The sequence below is a fragment of the Apis florea genome, unplaced genomic scaffold (assembly GCF_048593485.1).
Source record: "Apis florea isolate Af1SG1 unplaced genomic scaffold, ASM4859348v1 contig_2835_pilon, whole genome shotgun sequence".
Taxonomy (NCBI): domain Eukaryota; kingdom Metazoa; phylum Arthropoda; class Insecta; order Hymenoptera; family Apidae; genus Apis; species Apis florea.
In genome coordinates, this window is record NW_028256652.1 from 341,399 (window position 1) to 368,539 (window position 27,141).

Sequence of the window (27,141 nt, forward strand, 5' to 3'; positions counted from 1 at the left end):
TATTTTATTAAAGAGAACTTTATAATTTATTATATATATTATTTACGCGAACATTGCTCCGAAGAGGAACACGATTCGCATGTTTCGCTATAATCGCATCAATGAAACATTTAAAATACAATAAAATTACATCGTGAATTGACTTGAATCAATCATCAAACGCAGCATAAAATTTCCAGTAAAATATCTAGAAAAACACGATGCATATATATGGTTAATGATTTAAGTTGTCGAACTGGATTTTACTGGATGAAAATTCAAGGATCAGTTATAAAAATACGAAATCGTGATACCTAAATGAGAATACGTTTGTCGGGTATGCGAAATAAAAGTTTGGGTGTAATTTTCATCACGAAAAATGTCCTGCACAAAGGATTTCTCTTGCATCGGAGGACTGGAGAAGCATATCCGCATAGTGAAAGAAACGGTTCTATTTCCGCTTATATACGGTGACATTTATGCGAAGTTCAACTTGAAACCACCGAGGGGTTTGCTCTTTTATGGGCCTCCTGGTAAAATAAAGCGTTCTACGGTTCGTAATAAAACGAAACATTTTTCGAAACAAGATTCTCGATTGACATTCTCTGTTTCGTAGGCACAGGAAAGACTCTGGTTGCTAGTGCTTTAGCGGTGGAATGCAGTAACGCTGAACGGAAAGTTTCTTTTATATCTCGCAAGGGTTCCGATTGTCTTAGCAAATGGGTTGGCGAAAGCGAGAAAAAGCTTCAGAAGATTTTTTTCCTGGTTAATAGCACAACTATTTTATTTTCTTTCTTTTTAAGATATTAATTAAAAATTATTAATAAAGGTAGTTCACTGATTTATAATTATCTATAATAATTAAATCGAATAGGGAAGATTTTTATTTACATGTTATATGAAATAATAATGAGAGAAAAATTCATCAAATGAATATTCTCGTTTTATTAAATTAAATTTAATTTAAAATAAAAGATTTAAAAATGCATAGATTATAAAATTATAATGATAAAATATTTTTAAAAAATTTTCCATGAAAATTATATTACAAATATATAAATATATTTATCTTCGTTTGAAGAATTATTATCGATTTACTTGTTTCACTGTTCGATATATATTATTCATTATAAGCATTATAAGCATTTCTTATTTTATTTTAAATTTTAAACGTTTGTAAATTATATTAAATAAGAAATTAATATTTATAACAATTTTATCCAGAATAATTTTTTTTTTATCCAAAATACTTTTAATTTTATTAATCACATTTTAAGAAATGAATACATAATGCATAAAAATTTGCATTTCAAAAAGATAAAATTCATTATTATGTTAATATTACAGGCTCAGCAATCGAAACCTTGTATAATCTTTTTCGACGAAGTTGATGGTCTAGCACCAGTAAGATCCAGTCGCCAAGACTTTGTACATGCCAGCATTGTCTCCACTCTCTTGGCCTTGATGGACGGCTTAGAGAACAATTCAGAGATCATAGTAATTGGAGCAACGAATAGAATCGACGCTATAGATCCAGCTTTAAGAAGACCTGGCCGTTTCGATAGAGAATTGTATTTTCCGTTGCCGTGTTATGCCGCGAGAAAAGAAATACTCTCGGTATTAACTGTAAAAAGCTTTTTTTTTTTAAACTTTCGTTTTTGAAAATAGAATATTTTAAAAATAAAAAATGATAATACGATAATAGGTTCACATAAAAAGTTGGAAACAGAAACCACCACAGAAATTTTTGGCGTATCTTGCATCGAAAACTGTTGGATTTTGCGGAAGTGATTTACAAGCTCTTTGCGCCGAGGCGGTAATGTGCTGTGTTCGAAGAAATTATCCGGAAATATATACATCCAAAGCGAAATATCAAATTAATGAGCGGCATCTTAAAGTAATGTGAACAAGATTTTATTAAATAATTTAAATAGAAATAATTTTTGCAAAATTATTTATACAATGTTAATTTATTAATACAAACCTCAAAGGTATTAATTGATCGATATTTTTACAGTAAAGTCTAATATTAGAAGCTAAAATTTCGAGATTTTTTATTTTTGCAATTATTAAAAATATAAAAATGTTTCTGTAAAAAGCTTCGGTAAATTTAACGTTGATTTTTATTTTAATTTTTATTAAAATGTAATCATTTTTATTATATTATTTTAATTTTAATCATCCATACATGATATATTTCGATAATAGTAATTCTATTTTAATCATAATTATAACATTCATAAAAATCTTTTATGAAGAAGTATAATCGTTAACAAAAGATACATATTTATTACAGAAAAAAAGATTAAATCAATCCTTTATTGATTAAAACATTCTTATTAACATATTATGCTATGTGTCATAAAATAACTAATTTAATTTGTCAGTAACCATAAAATGATTGTTACAAACTTGTAACATTTAATCGAAGAATATGGTCATTGTAAAAACATTTGAAAAATTGTAGAAGTTATAAAATATTTTATAGAAATATATGATTTTGATAACATCTAAGATATTTTTATCTGGATATAATTCTCCCTATTTTTAAAAAAATTGTATCTTCATAGAATTATCTATAATATAAAATTAATCTAAATTATAATTATTTGTTCCTTAATTTATTTCAACTGAATAGATTATTTTTAAATAATATTTATGAAATGATTTATGAATTGAATCTAATTGAATATATATTTTAATAGGTTGAGAAACAAGATTTTCTGAAAGCACAACAAAATATTTTACCAGCATCTCATCGTGTTTCAATTGCCCCAATTAAATCTTTATCGGATAAAATTCAACCATTACTCCAAGACAATTTGTCGTACATTTTGTCACAGCTTGAAATTCTTTGTCCAACAGGAATGTTGACTTGCAACGTCATGTGAGTATTGAATTATTGTCCAATTTAATAAGTAATAAAGCAGGAATTTTTACATATTTTCTACAATCATTAGTTTTTATAAAATATTCATTAAAGAAACTTTAATTTAATTAAAGATTAAAAAATAAAAAACAAGAGAAATTTATAACTTCTATTTAGAAATCGGAAAGATGCAAGTTTATCATAATGAAAATTTAATTTAAATTTTTTATATATAAATTTAATAAAATTATGAATTTAAATTTTCTTACTACAATGTAATGTAAGTAAAAAATTGACATATAATTATGATTTTTATAGTTTTATTTGCTTTGACGAAATTACTGTTAAGCTAAGTTTTTTTAGGTACTATGCAGCTAGAGTTAATAATAAATCACATTGGTTTATAAAAAGTTTTAAAAGTTCTTTTTTTGTAGCACTGGTAAAGCTGCATCGAGGTCAAACAGCTGTCCTAGGATTTTATTGTGCGGTGACGATGACTCTCACACTCGTCATCTGGGACCAGCATTACTTCACTCTTTAGAGCATTTACCTTGTCATTTGTTAGATATTACGACTTTGTTTGAAGAAACAGGAAAAGCTGCAGAAGAAGCTTTGATTCAAGTAATTATCACACAAAATTATATCATATTATCATAGAAAGATTATATAATGTTAAAATAGAATTTTATATAATATTTTATATTCTTTACTAAAAAAGAAAGTTCTTTAAAAAATTTTTATTTAAATTTTTGTTGTTTCAACGTCTCACATGATTATTATTTGCTTTTTTATAATATTTGAATATTTATATTTATGATTTAATTATTGAATCATATTTTGATCTGATTAATGGTCTAATCATATTTTGATATGATTAAATAATAGAAAATAAAGATGGCTCGACGCAATTTACCATCGTTGATTTATGTTCCTGATATTTTAACCTGGTGGGACTTAGTAGATGAAGCGGCACGTATTGTTTTTACATCTTTGATGCAGAATTTAGATCGATCGGTCAATATGTTAATCATGGTTACGGCTAATTGTTCACGAAAAGATTTACCAGCAGATGTAAGAAAAATTTATATATTAAATTTATTATAAATTTAAATATATTTACATTTCTTCAAATGATATCGATATTAATTTAACAATTTTTTTTTTATTATAAACATATTTAAATTAGATGTTTTTTTTTTTTTCATTTTCATGTTATCTAAATTTAGATTGTATCCTTATTCGATGAATATCAAGGTGAAATATTTGAAGTTATATCTCCTCGTGAACAACATCGTGAACTATTTTTCAAGCAATTGTTTGTTCATTCGACGTGTGATTTCGAATCTAATAGCTCTTCACAAGGTATAATATTTTTTATTTTTAATTACTAAAATATATGCTTTTATGAAAAATTAATATTGACTTTTATTAAAATAGCTAATTATTTTTATTATACCATTCAGTACCATTTTATGATATATATAGTATATTTAAATATACGTTACAGATCAATAATTTTAAATATTAAAAGATTAAATAGTACTATTATTTTATTACTATTATTTTTTATAAATATATAACGAAAAATATTTAATTATAAATTTTATTATTTATCTAGTGGATTTTGAACAAATTATGAATTCAAAAAAAACGAAAGAAGTAGGAAGAAAGCGGAAATTAACTGGTCGGACCGATGTTATGGAAAATCCTCTAGCACGTGAGTAAAATGAAATTTTCAATATCATCATTTAAAAAAAATGATCTTATAAAATATTAATAACATTGCCATAATGATAGAAGAGATGGTATCTTTCCGAAGAAGTAAACTCAGAGCTCGAAACAAACCTTGCAGTGTACGATCAGCTCACGTGATGATCAATTCCAAGACAAGTATAAAATTATTATTATTTAATATCTATATTTTAACATTGTTTCGTATTATATAGATTGATCGAAAAGTTCTATCATTTTTGCTTTTTAAATATAATATAATTTCTTGCATCTTTCTTTCCTGCCACGAAACTTTTCTTAATATTATCTAATATAATAATGATATGAATTTCACGATCTAACATTTTCAATTTTCTTAATTAAGAAACAAGATTATTCTTAACTAAAGAAACAAAAATCTGATTCTTTACTCAGAAATTAATCTTAAGAGAAAGAATAGTGCATCAGGTGAAGGCCCATCATCGAAACGTGTAAGAAATTCTCCACTCAATTTATCAACATCGAGTAATGAGAAATTGACTGATTTTCAAATGGACCAATTGCTTCGAAAAATTGTTCAGGTGACAGAATCATGGCCATGCCATGAGTTAGAAAGTTTATTCTCTTTTCTCGAATTAACAATTAATATGGAGAAGAATGAGGAAAATTTATGTTTAACAATTGAGGAATGCCTTAGTCAATTTAGTAAATTAAGAAACATAAAAATGCACGTGAAAAAAGAAAAAAATGATTAAATTTTTATTTTTGATATAACTACGTTATATTATAGCATTGCTATAAGCAATGTATTCTTTGAAAGAATTTCTTTCATCGCCTGATCTTTAATTTTTAGTCGTTTATCATTATAAATTTTTCCTAACGAGCACCTATTTAAATCTTTATCAAAATACTTTATCAAAGAAAATTAACAGATATATGATGTTTTAGGTCTGTCTGATATTTTATTAATAGTCTATGATATATTTGTTTTAATTTAATCATTATGATTATTCATAGTCGTATGTATACGTATTACATATATTACATAATATTATAATAATATTATTTATTATTGTATTATATAATAATAATATACGTATTATTATCTCTTTTTGCTTAAATATTTTGTAATATGTAATAAAATCTTATTATATCGAATGCGTGTAACATGTCACATAAAGATAAAATCGATTAAAACAAATTTTCTTATATTACAAAAATCTTTAAAAGTTAATTTTTAAATTTTAATTTTAAAAATTAAAACTTTAAAGAAGAAAGTATTCAATATTAAGGTACGTATTTTTATTTTCTTTATGTGTTTATAGAAAATTGTGAAAAAATGAGAAAGTACAAAATAAATAGAATAATTTAAAAAATTACATTTTTTACATTACATTTTTTTGTAGTCTATTTTTTAAATTACAATTATAAATCTTAAAACTCTTATATTTGGAATAAAAAGGATAATTTTTTAAAAATTTATTTCCTAATAATTTGGTATAATAAATAATTTATTTGGTAATAATTCCATTCATATTCAATTATATGAATTCATACAAAATTTTCTATATGAGATAATTATTTTTTATATTTAATAAAATAAATAAATTAAGAGTGATTTATAAAAAATTTTAAGACATGTTTGTAAATATAACTTTCATTAGAAGATTACGCATAAAGTTGTAACTTAATATCGCTTCGATCCAAACTTCCTGATTATAAGCACGTATATGTTCAATTATTATTCAGTTTTTCACAACGATAATGAGAGACCGTTTGGATGTATTACAACGAATCTGTTGCAAAACAAAGAAAGTGTTCAAGTTTGTGCGGTTTGGCATAGAATTACTTTCTCCACTAATGTTATATATAAAGCAAAACGTAACGTATATAATAAAATTAAAATGATAACGCTAATAACAAGTATCATTATGTGTTCTAAATAAATTTAGAATCATCATATTTATCCTCTGAAATCAGGCATTTTTTCCAATTCAACTATATTTTATTTTTCAATACAATTATATTTTTTATCTCAAAAAAAATAACACTTTTTCGGTAAAATTATTTTTCAAAATTTTATAAATTTTACTATTATTAGGATTTTGATAACATAATAGCGCAGAAGTTTCTATTACAAACAAACGAAAAGAACAAGATCGAAATTCCAATGAAACGCACAACTCCTTTCTCTGCATACATATGCTAATTCACGATCAACAGTAATTGTCTCTTCTCCTCGATGACGGAAGATGGAAAGCAAGATCGAATCTCCTTGAAGGGAGATGGAGAGAGGCAAGCCATGCGGTTCTCCAGGGCTTATCAGTTTATGCCAGGCAGTCGTGCAATGCGTTGTCTCGTCTTACAATTTTAATTGTGTTTTAAATATTATGTGTGATATAAATTAAACGAATATATACGCATATTTATATGTGCCAATCCATTGACTTCCGCTAATCGGGCAGCAATTATCGAAAGTCGACACACACGTTCTCCAACCACAAAGATTTTCGGCTACGTCGCGCTTTAACACGACCGGAAGAAGCTTCTTCAGAAAAAGCCGGTAACACGTGGGCTTTCTCGTACATGCTAAAACTTTGACGAACCACTTATTTGTATCGAGAGGTTTAACGATCGTGAGAAATTCAATCATTTTGCTGACACGATCTAAAAATATTCTCTATTTTATAACGTTCTTTTATTCTTTCTTTTCTTTTCTTAGTTTCTTGGTGGAAATTTTTCTTTGATCCTTTCATTTTTAAATTACAATGACAATCACAAATATGTAATTTTTATTATTATTATCAGTAAATAATTTATAGATATTATACATGTCCAAGATAAATCTGATTTTTCCCCTCATCGATTTTAATGATCTTGAAATATATTGTAAAAAACATCGTTTTGAACAATTTTTTTCTTTCATCAATTAATGATTTATCTTAGTTTTCGAACCATTTACAAAAAAAACTTTCGATACTATTATCTTGACTTAACTCTATATGCATTCATGATGTATGCATTCGTAGAAGCACGTGCAACAATATACTACTTCTATTTATATATAACGGGTGCATGAATCTTTTGGATTTTTCGAATGTGAAAATAAAATATAAAATAATATTTAGTGATCGAAATTACAATAATTGAAGTTAGTTTTTCCATTGTATATATACATTACAAAGAAAATCTTAAGGAAAATCTCGTTTAAATTCATAAAGAAATAGATTTTTGATAAACTCACCCGTTATACATACATATGGTTGCCAACCATCTTTAAACGACGGTTGCATAGTGACGCGTACTCTATCACAGATGCATACCTATAAGTAGGATTCAATGGTATACAAAAATTTTTTGCGAATAATTTGAAAATTGATTACACTGATTGTATAATAGAAAAAATAACTAAAAATGAAATTCTTTATTTTGCAAAAAATTGCAAAATAATGTCTTTTGCAATATATTTCAGAATCATTAAAATTGATAAGAAGAAGAAACTATCATCATTTATTTTCGTAATTATAAAATCAATAAATCAAATAAATCAAAAAAAAATCTCTTTTTATCATGAATAGTTTGATTTTAGAGTGAGGATGTTAAATTTTCAATATTTTTATGTTTAATCATTTTCAATTATAACAATCTTTAAATATATTTGTTATTTTGTAAGTATATTTACAACAACAAAAACATTTGAAGAAGAGTATCAACGATTTTGCAACAAATATGAATTCTTCAATTCTTCAATCTGTACTATCATTGCGATTCAATTCTTGTTAGTCGTTTGATTGCATTGTCGTTGTTTGATTTACATTTCTCTTATTGTGTTACAGTGAAATATTTCTAGCTTCTAAATCTTAAATCATTATTTCCATTGTTCTGTAACAAGATATACTATGATATATATTCTTTCTTTTAGTACACGACAATGTCGATAAATAAATAAGATTTCACTTGCTAATTTTTTAACCACACGTTTATTTCGAAAAACAAGTTGCACAATATGCACATTAATTTCAATAATGTTAATCGATAATATATTTTACGTGTTTTCTATGCCATAGTTAAAACTGGTATATCTTTCATTGTAATTGTTTCAATGTATATGATGTACGTGAAAGAATTTCGAAAAATAAGAAGATTAATAACTTGGTTTAGTCAGTTGAAGTCAGAAAACTTCAAGTGTTATTTTATATAATAACTTTTTTTTTTTAGTTATCATTATGATAATGAAATTTTTCTATTGGCCTGAATTAACGTTCTTTGCATTGCCGATTTCAACTGTCATCATCAATCATTTTGTTCTCTTACGAATGCATCGATCTCGTGCAAAGATAAAGAAAATTCCTATAGTATTAAAATGTCGTGAGAACTATAATTTCTAAAATAACTCTTAAAAATAAGAGTTAAGCATAAATAAATTCAAATTTTTTCGATAAAGTATAAAATAAGAATCGTGCATGATTCAAAGATCGTTTTTATTTTTTAATATTTATTTAGTAATTACTGTTATTTAGATTACTGTCTGTAATCTAATCTCTAATGTTAGATTATAGAAACTTTTTTTTTTTAAATTTATTGGAATAAATCATCTTCGGCACTTTAAATCACGCAATGTTAATTCCACGTGTAATTGGAATGCCGAGACACGGGAGAGAATATTTTTCTAAAAATATTTTTCATAAATTTCTAAAAAGTATTTATTATTATGTATTAAATAATTTGTGTAATAACATTTTTTTTTTAAGAACATTTATTACAAAAAATACAAAATTACTAATATATGTATATCGCACATTAAACAGTAACGTAATATAAAATATGATTTAGCGTGGTCATTATACTTATTTATGATATTATTTGTACAGAAAAAAAGCACATCTTATTTCCCTTTTTCCAAGAGAATATAATAAATATATAAAAGTAATATCATTTTACAGTATTATAATATTTGGCAATAATAATTACTAATGTAATTATTGTTGTAATTCATAGAACACAACAATTAAATAATAATTATACAGTTTTCTCAGTTTTGATTTTACTATACTTTTATTTTATCATTAAAACAAGAAATCGATCGGGGGAGATTGAAAAAGTAATGTAAATTATTTAAAAAAAAAAAAAAGCGACAAAATTTTTACTATTATAGAATTTCATTTATATATATGCATTCCTAACAAGCATGTGACCATTATTTATTTTTTATTAATACAAACATATTGCAATAACAGCTAATTCGATATTATCAATATATATTTTAATTCGTGATTCGTGAAATGTTCAAACTTTTTATGAATAGATATTAACAAATGATGTGATGATTTCTGCGAAATGTTTCGATATAATTAAAATATTGTTACCTGTTATCTATTCATAAGAAAGTATTTTTTTAATTCAATTCACTTATGTTAATTGCCTATCGTTACAATGTGTTTATATTAACAAAAGATAAATGACGATATACTCATTATTATGGATGCATTTTTATGTATATCCCCCTTTTTTTTAAATAATAAAAAATATATTATTTATTGATATTATTTCTTCGCCTGACTTTTTAAGTGTTAAAATGAAGCTATATAATAAAATAATCAAAATTCAGCTAAACTGTATAATTACGTACTTATTAAGAAGTATCACTCAACATCAACACATATACATATAAATATACATCTGATCTAAACGGAAATAAAAAATAAAAAATATAATAAATTTAACTATTAAAAGAAATTATCATTATTTATACTGATAATAATTTATATTATGACTGATTCATGAAAAATTGTAGAAAAGTCAATTAAAATATAATATTTCAAAAGCAGTTGTTTAAATCATTCTTAAAGTATTCGATTTTTTAAAAATTGAGATCCTATTATAACGAGATCTCACATATGAAATATGTGACAAGTATTTCATGATGGAAATAATATTGACGATATATTGTCCTTTATAATTTATGTTTTGGAAATGATTTGTACAAAAAATATACAATATTTATATTTTTATACTATTATACAAACTTCCATTTAGCAATTTAATCATCAGAAATTTTTCAGAACTTCTCAATATTATCACGTGATAAAAATTATTCTCTAATACCTTTTGTATTTAATTATTTAACTGACTTCCATTCAATCAGACATATCAGAAAAAAAGTATTGGAAAAATTTAATTTCAAAATCAACATTAAAAATTAGAAAATTATTCATAACAAATAACATTTTTAACATTTTCATTTCATAAACGAATCCATTATTATTTCTCAGTTCAATATCATTTTTATAAAGCTATCATCATTCACCGGACGCATCATTTCCGTTTCCATTGTTATTCATCGGTACCGTTGACTAGATCTATTACGACCGGTACGTTATTTTCCATTCCATCGGAACAGGGGGCAAGAAATCGGCTAATAGATTCTCGATTATTCTCCGTATTGTTCTTTATCTCGAATATATCATTGCAATAATTAATATTATATTGTCGCAATATTTCAGATGTTGTATTGATATTTTCATTACATGTCATTAAATTTTCTTTTGTATTATCCGATGCACACAATGATACTATATTATTATTAGTTTGTATTTTCGTATGTTCCTTTGCATTTGAAATATATTTTTCTTTGTTTAAATTTCTATATTTTGATTCTGTATTTGATTCAGTTACGATATTTTTCTTTCTTTTGGCACATTCATCATTTGTATTACTTGTATTACATTTGATATTAGATTTTATATTCCGTTTCCTTTTCATCGTGGAGCCGTTTTTCTTTTCCAACAAGTGCCAGCCTTGCGCTTCCATTCTCTTCATATCTCTAATGGCGTCTTGTATTAACATCTCTTGTTCGAATCGAGTTGGTGATTCATGATTGATCTCTGCATTAGTGATACGTCCTCTAACAATTCGTAATACTTCTTCTATTTCATTATTAACATCATCTTTGATAGTAAGAACAGAAATTTTTTTAAGTTGGTGTTGTTGTTGCTGTAGATCTTGTTGATCTTGCTTCATTTGCTCTTCTTCTAGTAGCTGTTTATGTTGGTTTTGTTGTTTTTGCAATTGTTCCTGGAGATGTTGCTGTTGTTCTTGTTTCATTTGATGGTTTTCTTGTAGATACTGCTGCTGATCTTGCTTCATTTCCTCTTCTTGTAATAATTGTTTATGCTGACTTTGTTGTTCTTGCAATTGTTCCTGGAGATATTGCTGTTGTTCTTGTTTCATTTGATGATTTTCTTGTAGATATTGCTGCTGATCTTGCTTCATTTTCTCTTCTTGTAGTAATTGTTTATGCTGACTTTGTTGTTCTTGCAATTGTTCCTGGAGATGTTGCTGTTGTTCTTGTTTCATTTGATGGTTTTGTTGTAGATATTGCTGCTGATCTTGCTTCATTTCCTCTTCTTGTAGTAATTGTTTATGCTGACTTTGTTGTTCTTGCAATTGTTCCTGGAGATGTTGCTGTTGTTCTTGTTTCATTTGATGGTTTTCTTGTAGATATTGCTGCTGATCTTGCTTCATTTCCTCTTCTTGTAGTAATTGTTTATGCTGACTTTGTTGTTCTTGCAATTGTTCCTGGAGATGTTGTTGTTCTTGTTTCATTTGATGGTTTTGTTGCAGATGTTGCTGTTGTTCTTGTTTTATTTGTTCTTCTTGTAGTAGTTGTTGATGCTGACTTTGTTGTCCTTGCAATTGTTTCTGAAGATATTGCTGTTTCATTTTCTGATCTTGTTGTAAATATTGCTGTTGTTCTTGTTTCACTTTCTGATCTTGTTGCAGATGTAGTTCTTGCTTCATTTGCTGATTTTGTTGTTGTTGTTGTTGTTGTTGTTGTTGTGGTGAACATTGTTGCGATTGTTTTTGCTGCAATTGTTCTTGTTTTTGTTTCACTTGTCGGTCTTGTTCTAAATGTTGTTGCTGTGAATATTGTTGCGATTGTTTTTGTTTTTCTTGCGACTGTTCTTGAAGATAATGTTGTTCTTCTTCCATTTGTTGTTCTGGTTGCAATGATTGCTGTTGTTCTTCTTGTTCTATTGGCACTGATTGTATTGTTAATTTAATAGGTGAACTTGAAACATTTGTATTTGGCACGATTATTGGCATAATTAATGGCACTATTACTTGTATTCTATTAGAAATATCCTGTAAGTTTTCAGATGCATATTTTTCTATCTCATTTATAATAAAATCTTTTCGTATCTGATTTGCGTTAATGTCTGTTTCTTTCTTATTTTCGTTTTTATTTTGCAGACAAATTTGTCTAGTTGGTTTTGACGAAACATCTGTACTTTCTGATAAATTATTATTTTGTAGCTCATCTTTTGTTTTATTATGAACATATTTCACATGTGATGAAGAAATGCATTCATGAACAACGCTACACTTTTCTTTTGCGCATGTTGCACATGATAGTCTATTCGAAATATGATTTTCTTCTTGCATTATACCGTTTCCATAAACTACTTGCTTATCTGCTACAATGTTGCCAGCCACATATCGATTCGAACTTTCTACCACGTGTATACAGGAGTTGCAATGTAGACAAGGACTATTACAGAACACAGAAGGATCGATACGAGAAACGACACTTTCATACTCATTCTCACCTGTAATTAATTCACTTTCACAATGTAGCTCAGTTTGTGTATGTATGTCAATTTTCTTTCTTTTTAAATGTTTCCGCTTTACCGATATCTTAGAGATAACTTCTTTTCCTATTTTTAAAGTTAAATGTAACTTTTTATGTAGTTTTGTTATAAAATTTTTACTAGACTCACTTGTTGTATAATTTAAAGATTTTGGAATTTCTTCCCACACATGAATATCGTTTTCATTACATTGTGTCCCTTTTATAGCTATATGAATTTTTTCACGTGTTTGATGTTTTAATGAGTTATGTACATTCAAATCTGTTTTACATTTAAAACACTTCCCGCATAGTTCACATGTCGCCCCCAGGATAATAACACGGCAATCACGTAATGTTACACCAGTGGGAATATTAATTTTTTTAACCTTATGATCACTATTTGGCATTTTGTATTTGTACTGATATCTTTTCATTTGAAGACCCATACAACGAAAAAAATCTTCTTTTCCATTTACTTTCGATACATCAAAATTGTGATATTGTAGACAATGTTTTTCACCATGCCTAAATGTCCTCAATGAGTATCTACTTGGATCTCCAATGTTGTGGTAGTCTCGTTGCATATGTGGCGCCATCTTCTAAATTCATGGATTCCTGTTGATAGAAAATGCTAGATTGAAATTTTTTTAAATATTATAAATTAATGATGCAAATATTATAATGCAATGATATATTTTATATAAAAATTTTATAGTATTATTTTACTAGTAATTTAGAAATATATAGAATATAATTATAAATAATAATCTTAATAGCTATAATAGCTATTTGTAATATTTTCATCATATATAGTGTGTCTAATAAGTTCACATATAAAATTAATTAATTTTTCATATTTTTCATATTCGTGAATATAATATTTCAAAATGTATTTTTTCAAGTTACAATAAATATATGAATTATAAATGTTTATTGTAATAATATTTTATATTTTATATTTTAATATTCTGTTTTATTAATTTAAAATATTTATAATCTGATTATAATTTTTATTAGTATATTTATTAACTTGAAAGATAAAAATAAGAAACATAAGATAATAAAAATAGTGTTTATTATGTACAAAATAAATAAATCGAACAAAAATATTATTTATTTAAAATTAGCAATAAAGATGTATAGTTTAATTAAATCTAGAATTAATCAAATTAATTAATATATTATATTAATATTAAATTTATTTTAGATACACTTTTAATATTGTATTTTTAATATAATTTAATATAACTTTAGCATTATTTTTTAAAATAAATTTATATAATATTTTTGTTATATTAATTATAGAAAGATTTACAGAAATACAAATCAAACTTTTTATAATTTATTGTTGAATAATTATGTAAATAAGGTTCATGTTTTGCAAAAAAAATAAGAAATAAGTAATCAAAAAATACATTGTGATTTTTTTTATATATTTTTTTTCATTAAAAATACATATCTTACAAATATTTGTTCAAATTAATATAAAATAACAAATATATTATTATTACTAATTAAAATTGTTTCATCTTTTTTGATGTTAAGTTATTTAAAATATTTTTTATAATATTTTTATTCATATAAATATTTAATGCTTTTTAAATAAATCTTTTTTCTTTTATTTTATCTTATTACATTATAAATACTTCAAAATATTAAATAAATATTTCAAAAAAATTCAATACTTACTTAAGAAAAAATTATAGATCTTCAAACTTCAAATATAGAGATTTTTTTCCAGATTACATAAAATTAAAAAAAATAAAAAAGGACGAAACTTTTATCAAACAACATGAAGAAACAATATTAAATCTGCAAAATATGTGAATAACATAAGTAAACAAAGTTGCATCAGATGACGTAATCCCAATGTTGCCAAATACATATTCTATCCCCACTATTATGATTATAAATTGACTTTTTAAATATAATAATTACAAAAATAATTATTTCTAGCTAATAGATAAGAAAGTAAAAACGCATGCTATTACTTTTTCTCTTCAATTCAATTCAACGTAACACAGAAAACTGAAACTTTGGTAGACCCAACATCGCAGTATGGCAACGCCACGTAGTCATAGTCAAGTAATCCGATAAGACCCACGAGGTTCAACCAATAGGAAGCAAGGTTGTATAAAACACAACCAATGCGTGTCTGCATTTTATTCCATGTGGCCCTCACTAACACCATATCGCAGCCGGCTACAGTGTATTTATCTTTCCGGTAACGGAAAAGAATTTCTGACGCAGTATTGTTACTGACTGACTACCGACGAAATACATATATCAGTTCGGTATAATATATTATTGTTGCATAAAAATAAAAAAAAAAATTACAAGAAATACTTTTTATATTTATTACCGTTATTTTTATATTTTTATAAATCTATCAAGAACATTAAATATGTTTATCAATTAAAATTCCATTTATGTAAAAAAAAAAATAATTTTTATTGAAGTATATTTATATTATGTATTTATTTTTCTTACTTGGTAATAAATATGTATGTAGAAAACTTAAAGAAATCTTAATATGATACATATTCATTATGCATGTGTATATATATGATTATTTTATAATATAACTCTATATTATAATGAATAAATCTGCATAATGAAAATTATTCTTATTCAATTAAATTTATCTATATTGTATTCTAAAAGAATATATATATATATATATATATGTAAATTTTACGAAATTTTATTGTTAGGAATTATTATGCTATATCAATTTACACGATTGATAATCACTAGAAATATATAATAGATCAGATTAAACATGCTTTATTAAACATATGTTTATTATTCAGGATAATATAACATATAACAGTTATATACAGAGAAGTTCGTTTAGATTATTTTACAAAATAAATAAATTGATAAAAAATTAATATGAGACGTAATAAATTTACGTTATGTAAGAAAATAATTATTCTTTTTTATATTTATTTATTAACTATATGTAACAATAATTATAATTATTGTAATTATTTGTAAAAAATCATTATAAATATAGTGCATTTAATATAAATGAAAAAATAAAATATTATCGATTATTTTACTCTTGAGTAAAATTATTTTTAATATATTTTATTAAAAAGAAACAATAATATAAAATATAAAATATATAAATATTTTTAGAAATATAATTTATTTTTTTTTATAATAGAAAAACTAAAATTCGTAATCAACACGGTCCTGTGGCGCAACGGATAACGCGTCTGACTACGGATCAGAAGATTCCAGGTTCGAATCCTGGCAGGATCGATGATAATTTTTTATTAAAAAATTTTAGTAATATAATTACTAATGCTTCTTAATGTTTTTTATTCAATTTCAATGTCAGTTTCATGTATCATAAGAATTCTTTATAATAATCACAATATTTTAAATGTCTTTAATGTAACATTAATATAGTTTTAATCTTCAGCAATTTAACTTCAATTACTTTAGCTATTATTCAATTATCTTTAAAACATTATAGAAACAATTCGAGTTTTATAAATAAATAATATAAATAAGATTGTTAATAAGATAATTTTGATATAGAAAAATAAATTCCATATTTTTAGATATGAGTAATAATTAAAAATAAAATATTTATATAAAATATGATATTAAAATTGATATTTTTTATTACAGAATCAATTTGGATCTGCGAATGTACTTCTCAGTATGGATATTCCTATTTGTGCAATTCACATATACACGTAAGTTTTTAATTTTTTTAATTTATTTGTTCTTCGTAATATTTTATCTTATTTATTTTATCCTATTTTTCCATTTTTTATTTGATTATTTTTTTAAAAGAAACTTATTTTATTAGTATTGAGAATATTGCATTCTTAATATTTTATAAAATATAAATTATAGATAAATAAATATGTTTTATTTTAATTAATAATATATAAAAATATCTTATATAATATTTTGTTATTAATAATTGTTTTTTAAAAGATTTATTATAAATGAATTATCTATTTTTTAAATTTTTATCTTAAAAATAATTTCTAATAATTCCTTTTATATAATATATTCATGGGGAATCTTTGGGGAATATCGATTTTAGAAATCAAAACAAACGTAGAGATATCAGTAAAGGCTTATTCATTAAGTAATTTGCGTAGACAGATTGAAACGGAAATAGAGTGAAACCTCTTTGTCTCTGTTACAGTCTGTTTCCGCCTTGATTCAATGCGAATTGAAATTGCTTATAACTTAACAAAATTTTCGTAGAATATATTTTCGGCGAAGAATCTATTCCAGATTTCGTACATGGACCATGCGAAGGTTACAAACAAGGTGAAGATGATCTTCAAACAATCGACTTTATCAGTAAATTGAAATTGGATCTTTTGGAGACACATTACACTGGTGTGACACGAGTGAGAGGTAGTAATCGTATGCAAACAGCATACAGATTGGAAAAAGACACTGATATTAGCCTGCCAACCAAGTACGATTTATATATCTATTTTTTAACGATTTAAAAATAATCGATTCGATAATTAGTGATAGATCTATCGTATAAAATTCTTTTTTGTATTGTTTGTCAGAAATATATTTCCAAACGGATTGCCAGAGGAATTCAGTGTAGTTTGCACATTCAGAGCCAGAAAACTATCGAAATATACTTGGCATATTATCAAAATCGTCGACATGGAAAACGAGCCCCAGTTTTTAATCGCAATGAACCCAAAAGGTCAAACTTTGGATTTGTTCGTGAAAAGCCAAACCGGTGAAACGCAAATAGTGTCATTCTCAGCCGATCATGTAAGTAAAATGTAAATTTTTTTTAAATCTTGTTGAAAATTCGATCGATAATTTATATTATAAAATATTGAAAACGTTTTTTTAATTTCAATTCATTTCATCAGATTTTCTTATATCACGTTTATCTTTTTATTTATTTTTTAATGTTTCATTTGTATCCATCATCTTTTAATATATGTTTTAAAATATTAATTATTTTAATTTAATTATTCAGATTAAAATATTTTTAATAAGAGCATTTACTTCGATTCAATTTTTATTATAAAATTAAAAAAATATTTTATTGTTTTATTATAACTTGAAAATTAAAAAAATGATTTCATATTCTTATTGAAAAATTTGCATATCTTTGGTATGTGGTATTGATATACAATATATACGTACAAATTTCAAAATTATATTAGCTGATTTAATAGAAAAAAAAAAGATACCTTGTATAGTTTAAACATTTAAATAAAGCAGAATGAAATATTCGCAAGCCAAATGCATTTCTATTAATCAGCTCGAGGACTGTCAGATCATGTCATATTTAATATTGGTTGTCTTTTAAAAATGTCATGGAGGATTGTGAAATGATTAAAGCAAGCCTCGAGCGATTGCGGATATTTCAAAACGTGATTTCGTCATTGCCGCATGAAAACTCGAGCTTCCTGTCAAATATCAATCGCTAGATCACATGTTGGCGTAGGAATTAAACCCTCTTCATCGGGATGCGTGGAAATCGTGTCATGGATCATTGAGTAAGCATCTTGCGAAATAGTTTGGAAGTTTTTTAGAGCGACGAGACGCAAAAGAACGTACTCGCGAATCGAAAAAAACTGATGAGAATACAATTCGTGACATTTGTTAAATTATCAAAGAAGCGTTAATCTTTGCGACGCGACATTCTTAACGAATAACGAAAATTAACAATTCATTGAACAAATAACAAAAGAGAATTGTCTGCTTACTACATTTTCTTGTCCGAGAAATGTTTTAAATAAAACTGATTAACTATTTTCAATCCTAGAATAAAGTTTGATCGAATTTTGTTCTATTTTGAAAGATAAAATGATTTTCATTTATATTTCAATTATCATTTTTAAACAAATAAAAATATATTAAGGAACAACAATATATTTATTAATAAAATATGAGTAATTTAAAAAATGATCCTTTTTCAAAGATGTTATATTTGTAGTAGTAAATACTTAAATATGTTTTCAAAGATGCTTTGGAGAATATTTTATTAAATTGGAGAGAAATTTATTAAATCTTTCGTTCTTAAGAAAATAATTAAATTAGATTAGATTGAATCTCTAGATTAACATATATTGTTATTGTAAGTTTTATATTTTTCTTGGTGCAAAATTGGCATAAAGTTTGATTGGAACAGATATTCGATAAGAATTGGCACAAAATTGATATTGGAGTCTTCAAAGATAGGCTGGTGGTATATATCGATTGCGAATACATTGACACACAAGACGTGAAGCCATGGGGTCCGATCAAAGTGGATGGTGAGATCTCGATATCAAAGATGTTGCACAGTAAACTCACTATACCGGTAAGTTCGATCATTCAATTTTGACATTGCATACACATTATAAGATACACATAGATAAGATAAAAAGATAAGATCAATAGCGTTATTGATAGCTCAATAATCAATTTCAATCGATTACATAATCTGTAATACATAATTACTGAATATTTTGTCAATATATCATCAATATATCATTATATCGTATTTTTTTTTGTCAATTAATGATAAATGGCACGATATCATTCATAGTTATATTTTTTTTATGTAGATGTTTTTTAGATGTTTCGTAAAACGTTGCAATAAATGTTTCTAGAATGTTGGAATATTTTTTAATTCCGATAAATTATTAATGAATATCGGAAGACGCGCAATTGTAATATGAAATATGCGTAAATTTCACAGAATGCTGTGTGACACATCCATAGGATGCATTTGTTCATATGAGATACATGTACATCCTTTGTGTGCAGCAATTAAAGAGCACTTAATTAATAAACACTTTATAATGAACGAGGTTGAGACATAACTGGGACAAGCTAGATTTAGTATTATTGTCAAAGTGTGTAATGCGTACGGAAAAATTTAACGAACATATGATTATTACAGTCTCACAAAGAAAGAAGAAAAAATTAAAATAACGGTATTGTAAATAATTCGTTTTTAAAATTATCGAATTTTAAACAAGTTTCTATTTAAATAATAAACATAGATATGTTCTTTACTTATGAAAATTAAAAAAAATATAAAATTCGAATGTTGCGCTTATGGAATTTGATAAATTAATTTTTGAAATGATCGAAAATATAACTGAACTTTTTTATAAATCTAGATATAGATTATAAATAATATTATTAATATTAAAAAAGAAGTCAGAAAATAATAAAATTTTCAAAGTTAATATTTATTCGATTGTAATAGAATTTTATTGCACTTTTATCATTTTTCTTAATTATTTCGTATCTAATAATTAATTTTATTTATATGTTATGTAATTATATTTAAATATTATATTAAATTATATATTTTTCCTCTTTCATTATCATATCGGATTTTGTTCCTTCTATACAATATTATAATCATGAGAATATTATGATAATTGAATCGAATTAAAAAAATAAACATTGTATGTAAATATGAAGATATATGTCTATTTGATAACAATAAATTTAAATATATAATAGATACTCGTGCGTAAATTATATCTATCTTCTTTTTTTAAGATCTTCTTTCTTTTTAAAGAAAAAAAATTCATAGATTTCTTTTATAAGCTGTTATTTTAAAGTATAAAATATAAAAGATATTTTAAATATCCGATATTTTAAATATGCTTTTTCTTTTTATTCTTAATATAATATTTACTTCCTCTTCGAAATGTATCTCTAGATCGATATACAATGGATGGTTTTAAATTGCGATCCTACGAGACCTGAGAGAGAGACCTGCGAGGAATTACTGGTAAGTCTATACATACATTTTACACAATCTCGCAATCCATTAAGATCCCATGGTTGTAATTAACGTAATTGCAGAAGGGCCTTAACAGCCCTTTATTACCTCAGAGAAGACTTGGCTGTGAAATTATCTGTCCACAGGGATCTCCTGGAATTAATGGCACTAATGTAAGTTAAGTCTCCTCTTTATTGATAAACATTTTTATCCGATTTTCATTCAACATTTAATGCTTTTAAAATACATATTAATATAAAATAATTTCCCCTTTAAAATGTACTTTTTAATATTAAATACTTTCTAATTAAAATTAATTTTTTTTTAATACAATAACATAAATCGGGATATTCAGATTTCAAAAAAAGTTGTATCGAATATCACGGATATCCGGTTAGAATTATAATAATAATCCCAGTATTTATGGATTTTTGAATGTGTATTTGAGTATTCAAATAAATTCATCAAGTGAGTACTCATGTATTCAAGCTCAAATATTTGTATAATCTGAGATGAGATCTTAAGGTTACATAGGAGTTAAAATTTATTTTTTAAATTAATATATTTATTTAGGGTTTACCTGGTCTACCCGGATTACCTGGCCCACCTGGACCAATTGGAGAACCCGGTGTACCTGGACATCCGGGTTTACAAGGACCACCTGGCGAGCAAGGCAAAATAGTGAGTGTTTTAATAATAAATAATGATATTTTTAAAACAAAAATATATGATATATATTGTATATCTGTTTTATTGTAAATTATTATGGGATTACTAGGGGCCGCAGGGGTTTATTGGTGCACGAGGATTTACTGGCGGTCCAGGTCCTAAGGGGTCTTCTGGACCTATTGGACCACCTGGTCCAAAAGGAGAACGTGGGGAAAGAGTGGGCTTATACATTACATTTATATATTACATCACTTTTGACTAATCATTTTTTTGAATTTACTCTTAACTAATATAATTGATTAAGATACTTACATTTTGCTTACAGCTTGTTTTTTGCAGGGTGACATGGGATTTCCAGGATTGAAAGGAGATCAAGGTCTTCCAGGGCCACGAGGTTATCCAGGACCTCCAGGAAATATTAGCGATTATCGCGATTCTTTATCACGATTTACAGGATTACCAGGTCCTCAAGGATATCCAGGCCAAAATGGTTCAAAAGGAGAGAAAGGGAATCGCGGCGATAAAGGGGAACAAGGCCAAAAAGGTAATGGCTTTAAAAATTAAAATATTTATTTTTATTAAAAGTTTCTTCCTTAGATTGTTATGGTTGTGTCAAATGTTAATTGTTCGTGTTAAATACGATTACATGGATTTATCAGATAAGTAATCCTTGAACTGTAGCGTAAACTAATTTAATCTTGTTAGAAAATCGCGTGGAGTTGTGGATCCATTATCCACGTGCACGATAGTGATTCATCGTTAAATATATTATTCTGCCAGTGAACATGGAGTGCTTATTTTCTAGTATCCAAAAAGTTCAATAATAAAGAAAATTTGGTAATTATATAATTATTCATATTTTTGTTAAAAATAATTTGTTTCATGGATATGAATTTCTTATATAATTTCTTATATAATAAAAATTTTTGTTATAATTTATATTATGTGTTGTCTCTTGATTGAAAGTGTTGTTAGTGAATAATAAATGAATTTTTTTCGAATCAGTTAATGCATTAATTACAGCGTTACAAAAGATCATTGACACTTTTGAAGGAATGATTCTTTTCAATAAACTATGTCAATAGTCTCATATTTAAAGGTCGAGCGCAATCAAGTAATGGCTTCAATTATCTAACTAGCATATTTCCATTTATTCTATTTTCTTTTTTTCTTCTTTTTTTCTCTTCTTATAAATCTGTATAAAATATATCAATTATAAATTTAATGTTTAATGTTATGCATATTCACATGTACATGAATTTTAAATCTAAAATAAATAGAAAAATTATTCTTAAAAGTTATTAAAAAATTAATGTAATAGAAAAAAATTAAAGAAAATTTTATATATATTTACTACTTATAATTTTGTTTTTTTAAATAAATTGAAATAAGTTAAAGTAATAAATTAATATAAGTTGAGGAAAAAATAGAAAGATTAAAAATATTTTAATAGTACAATAATTAAAAGATAAATTTTAATCGAACAATTTTAATAGATAAATACTATCTTTTCAATCGTGAAATAACAGAAATCATCCAATTAAAAATATATTAAAAATTTGATCTTATATTATTTTCTCCTATATTACTTTTTCTTTCTTTGATTTGATCACTGATATCTAAAAGCAAATATCAAAAACTATAATTCTAGTATTTTCTGATGAGTGACACAAAAACAATATATTATCATCTATATCGACATCGACCTAAATACAGCTATTCAAAGTGATTGTAAATCAATTTGTTGCAATCTGTTGCAATACTCGTAAACCCATTGCTTTTATTAATCACTAAATGTATGTTCGTTCTCAAAATAGAAGAGACTATTAACTTTTAACATATATCTAATTGCAGAATTTTTACCTAGTTTTTAAATGACCTAGTTTAAAAAAATTCAAAAAAGAACAAAATTATAAAAACGTTTATACTTATTTTTAAATTAAATTATTAAGTAAATTTTTTAAATAAAAACTATAATTATATTTTCAAAGGCTAAATCATTATATCTATTAATTTAAGGTGAAGCAGGAGAAAAAGGTTATCCAGGTCAAAATGGATCTCCTGGAATAGAGGGAAAATCAGGACTTCCTGGTTTTCCAGGTCTTAAAGGAGAAATGGGATTTCCTGGAATACCAGGTCCGCAGGGATTGCCAGGTCCTCCAGGTGAAATTGGCGCTCCTGGAATTCAAGGAGCAAAAGGAGAAGCTGGAGAACCCGGTCGTGATGGTTTGTAAATTAAATTAAAAATTAATATTTTCTATATAAATTATTAATATATTAAATTTATTTATTTAGGTTTACCAGGTTCAATAGTTGGTTCAATAGTACCAGGACTGCCTGGTCCTCAAGGTTCTCCTGGAATACCTGGAGAAGACGGTCTTCCAGGAATAAAAGGAGAACCTGGTCTTATTGGTCCACCGGGTCTTCCAGGATTACAAGGAAAAAACGGTCCTCCTGGTTCTCCAGGACCACCAGGATTACAAGTAAATTTATATTAAATTGAATGTCGAATTTAGTTTTTTAATAAGTAATTAAGATTTGTTTCAATTTTTATTATATAAATAATAAGGCAAATTTGATTGAATTATCATTAGGGTTTATCTGGAGAACCAGGTTCTCCGGGTCCTCAAGGAATAGATGGCCCTATTGGAAAACCAGGATTACCAGGACGCGATGGACAACCTGGAAATAAAGGTGATAAAGGTCAGCAAGGAGAACAAGGATCTGTCGGGCCACGTGGTTTACCTGGAAGTATTGTAAGTTTAACTTTTTGTTGTTATTAAACAAATCATATTTATGTTTTATTCATAATTTAATTTTTAAAATTTAAAAAAATAGAAAGAAAAAAGATTTTTCGATTTTTTAGGGTGCGCCAGGTTTACCTGGAATTGCTGGTATTCCAGGATTAGACGGACGATCAGGTTTACCAGGTCCTCCAGGACCTCCTGGACCACCGGGTTCACCTGGAACTACTACAGACATGTTAAGTACAAATAATGTATTAGAAACTATTGGTAATCCAGGAGTTAGTGGACCTAGAGGTCTACCAGGTGCACCAGGATTAGTAAGTATTCTAATTATTAAATCAGAATAATTTCGCTTATTTTTAAATATTTTATTATTTTTTAAAATTTAAATATTATTCTAAAATTCTGAAGTCCATATTTTTATAAAAAATTAGCCAGGTGAGAGAGGACCTTCTGGAGAAAGAGGTCCAGAAGGTAAAATAGGATTACCTGGAATGCCAGGAAAAGATGGAAGTCCAGGACTTCAAGGACCACCAGGAATTAGAGGGCAAACTGGAATACCAGGAGTTCAAGGACCACCAGGCCGTAGTATTACTGATTCAGAAATTCGAGATATATGTGCCAGTGTGTTACGAGGTAGATATTTAAATATTACTTCTACTAATATTACTTATATACTTACTCTACTTCACTTATTTTATTGAAATAGAATAAAAGGTGGAAATTATCATTACATTATCTAAAATAATAAAATTGAATAATTATAGGTACAATAAAGAATCTGATTGTCTAAGAAATGTCAAAATAATGACAAAAGTATAAAATCTTGGAATAGTAAAAGTGTTATATATACTTTTATATATATTATACATCTAATGTGACCTGTTCTTTGTATAATGTTTATATAAAGAAAAAAAAATAGAAAAATAACTATTCCTTTTATTGCTGCTACGTATATAGAGCAGATGACTGAGATGGCAGCACAAATACAAGGTCCACCTGGTCCACCTGGCCGAGGCCGTCCAGGTCGTCCTGGATCACCTGGTCCACAAGGTCGTCCAGGTATATCCCTAAAAAAAGGATTACCAATTTAATTTGCCTGCATTCGATCCTAAAATCACAATAGAACATGATGGTGATATTGTTATGGATTTTTGTTATTTTTTTCATTTTTAAAATAATTCCAAAAATCCATAATAAATGGTGAATAGTTATTGCACAATAATATCCTTAGCATTCCTGAAATATCACAATGATATTCGTCGTCATTATTCTGTCATGAATTGCTTGAAGTTCCACCTTCATCCGTAGTTAGAATTAGCATTCATCAATATGTGATTTATGTACCTACACGCACGTCCGTTCGATTAACAGTCAATCGATCGGAGATTAACAACTCACATGGCTGTGTACGTCGATAAAGACGATGGAATCCTGCATGTGTCACAGAGAAGCTGAAAGAATTAACAGAAGGTCTACGAGGACCACCCGGGTTGCCGGGGTTGGCCCGACAGGGCCGTCCTGGTCGAGCCGGAACCCAAGGCATCCCAGGTACCTACTTGAGATGAAATATCCTAATTTTATTGTCTTCTTATGCTTTTTATAGTGATTTAATCTAACCTAATTAATTAAATTAGATAAATCTAATTAATTAATTATTCCTTATTGAAATTATATTAAAATTAATTTAAGAAAATTAGAAAAAGAAAATATAATATTTAATTTATATATAGTTATAAGTAGTTAGCAATGCATGCTTATAATATTAAATATCTTAATAATATATTTTTTATCTTAAAATTAGAATTAATTTATAATGGAAAATATATAGTTATATAGTAATAAAAATATAGTTATAAGTAGTTAGCAATGCGTGCTTATAATATTAAATATCTTAATAATATATTTTTTACCTTAAGATTAGAATTCATTTATAATGGAAAATTATTTCTTAGGTGATCCAGGTCTTCCAGGTTTGCCTGGGGAACGTGGTTTTGTTGGTTTACCAGGACCACAAGGTCATATAGGACCTCAAGGTCCACCTGGTGAACGGGGAGAAAAGGGTGATAGAGGTCCGGAAGGTGTTGGTGTAGAAGGTTCTATGGGTCCAAGAGGACCGCCTGGTAATACATAAACTCTTTTCTATCATTATCTTGATAAATTTAGCATCTTTTTTTTTTATGCATTTTATGTTAATAGGACCACCTGGCAATGATGGCATTGGATTACCTGGAAGGCAAGGAGAACGTGGAGAATCAGGCAGACCAGGTACGAAAAAAAAATTAAAAACATGTTTTTAAATTCTTCTTCAGGTATTTTTAGTTTCGTTTATCGACAGGTATTCCTGGGATGAGAGGACCACCTGGACCCCAAGGATTACCTGGTTTTTGTGAGTTATGCAATTATTCAAGTGCTAATTATTTACAATATACTCGTGGCAATGAGAAAGGACCCTAATTTATGAGTATTTTTATCAATTTTAAAAAATAAAATTTTTAACTGTAAAAGAAACAATTAATAGCTAAGATATCAAATTTTTTGCTCAATAATACTAAAAATATCTTTTTAAATTATTGTCGTATGAAATGTATTTCTTCTTGTATATTTACGTAAAATAAGTATTCATGAAAAATGATCTGATTAAACTATAATTTAATTATATATTATAATTCAATCATTATATCAAATAAGATATTTTTAAATATTGTTATGAGTGAATATTTTTTAAATAAAAATAAAATAAATAAGAAAAATCTTTTGAATTAATTTTGTATGATAAATACTCACA

The 27,141-nt window shown here is 26.2% G+C and overlaps 3 protein-coding genes, 1 long non-coding RNA gene and 1 other non-coding gene across 17 annotated transcripts; 3 read left to right on the forward strand and 2 right to left on the reverse strand.

Annotated features, from left to right (window-relative positions):
- Window positions 1-48: 48 nt before the first annotated feature.
- Window positions 49-5,778, forward strand: LOC105734996 (ATPase family AAA domain-containing protein 2). 4 transcript variants are annotated; one of them, XM_086907165.1, is made up of 11 exons: window positions 49-512; window positions 596-744; window positions 1,327-1,596; window positions 1,685-1,876; window positions 2,685-2,866; window positions 3,283-3,469; window positions 3,734-3,919; window positions 4,075-4,210; window positions 4,467-4,565; window positions 4,646-4,738; window positions 4,994-5,778. In XM_086907165.1, exons 1-11 carry the CDS (start codon window positions 359-361, stop codon window positions 5,311-5,313), a joined length of 1,968 nt encoding a protein of 655 aa, XP_086763291.1. In that variant the 5' UTR covers window positions 49-358; the 3' UTR covers window positions 5,314-5,778. The 4 variants fall into 4 exon arrangements, with proteins under 4 accessions (XP_086763291.1, XP_086763289.1, XP_086763290.1 ...); XM_086907163.1 differs by having other exon boundaries at window positions 66-512; window positions 1,327-1,605; XM_086907164.1 differs by having other exon boundaries at window positions 66-512; window positions 1,327-1,605; window positions 4,649-4,738.
- A 1,104-nt stretch (window positions 5,779-6,882) lies between these two features.
- Window positions 6,883-27,119, forward strand: LOC100863327 (uncharacterized). 10 transcript variants are annotated; one of them, XM_086907171.1, is made up of 20 exons: window positions 6,883-7,121; window positions 16,836-16,903; window positions 17,448-17,649; window positions 17,750-17,966; window positions 19,342-19,512; window positions 20,875-20,946; window positions 21,021-21,110; window positions 21,511-21,618; window positions 21,716-21,823; window positions 21,946-22,150; window positions 23,626-23,832; window positions 23,902-24,089; window positions 24,201-24,362; window positions 24,473-24,670; window positions 24,788-24,989; window positions 25,314-25,415; window positions 25,803-25,904; window positions 26,309-26,476; window positions 26,553-26,621; window positions 26,692-27,119. In XM_086907171.1, exons 2-20 carry the CDS (start codon window positions 16,855-16,857, stop codon window positions 26,808-26,810), a joined length of 2,739 nt encoding a protein of 912 aa, XP_086763297.1. In that variant the 5' UTR covers window positions 6,883-7,121; window positions 16,836-16,854; the 3' UTR covers window positions 26,811-27,119. The 10 variants fall into 10 exon arrangements, 8 of the variants coding, with proteins under 8 accessions (XP_086763297.1, XP_003692315.2, XP_086763296.1 ...); XR_015291766.1 differs by having other exon boundaries at window positions 6,890-7,121; window positions 17,430-17,649; window positions 25,728-25,904; window positions 26,692-27,106; XM_003692267.4 differs by having other exon boundaries at window positions 6,890-7,121; window positions 17,430-17,649.
- LOC105735006 (uncharacterized) lies at window positions 9,237-15,229 on the reverse strand. Its single transcript, XM_086907168.1, has 3 exons — window positions 15,182-15,229; window positions 14,880-15,002; window positions 9,237-13,805 (listed from the first exon to the last, which is right to left on the reverse strand). The coding sequence occupies exon 3, from the start codon at window positions 13,784-13,786 to the stop codon at window positions 10,892-10,894; it is 2,895 nt and encodes a 964-aa protein (XP_086763294.1). The 5' UTR covers window positions 13,787-13,805; window positions 14,880-15,002; window positions 15,182-15,229; the 3' UTR covers window positions 9,237-10,891.
- On the forward strand, window positions 16,388-16,460 carry TRNAR-ACG (transfer RNA arginine (anticodon ACG)). The gene has a single exon. It is a non-coding gene; the product is annotated as a tRNA-Arg (tRNA).
- On the reverse strand, window positions 20,392-22,804 carry LOC147657788 (uncharacterized). Its single transcript, XR_015291767.1, has 4 exons — window positions 21,919-22,804; window positions 21,518-21,598; window positions 21,046-21,090; window positions 20,392-20,930 (listed from the first exon to the last, which is right to left on the reverse strand). It is a non-coding gene; the product is annotated as an uncharacterized LOC147657788 (long non-coding RNA).
- Window positions 27,120-27,141: the final 22 nt, after the last annotated feature.

Excerpts from the sequence above, each read along its gene's own strand:
- LOC105735006 (XM_086907168.1), bottom strand. The coding sequence starts at position 13,786 with ATGGCGCCACATATGCAACGAGACTACCACAACATTGGAGATCCAAGT.
- LOC105734996 (XM_086907163.1), top strand. The coding sequence starts at position 359 with ATGTCCTGCACAAAGGATTTCTCTTGCATCGGAGGACTGGAGAAGCAT. Across the intron at positions 3,470-3,733 it reads CAGAAGAAGCTTTGATTCAA|AAAATAAAGATGGCTCGACG; the intron begins GTAATTATCACA and ends ATTAAATAATAG. Across the intron at positions 4,211-4,466 it reads ATCTAATAGCTCTTCACAAG|TGGATTTTGAACAAATTATG; the intron begins GTATAATATTTT and ends TTATTTATCTAG.
- LOC100863327 (XM_003692267.4), top strand. The coding sequence starts at position 16,855 with ATGTACTTCTCAGTATGGATATTCCTATTTGTGCAATTCACATATACA. Across the intron at positions 16,904-17,429 it reads TGTGCAATTCACATATACAC|AATATATTTTCGGCGAAGAA; the intron begins GTAAGTTTTTAA and ends AAATTTTCGTAG. Across the intron at positions 24,671-24,787 it reads TACCAGGTGCACCAGGATTA|CCAGGTGAGAGAGGACCTTC; the intron begins GTAAGTATTCTA and ends ATAAAAAATTAG.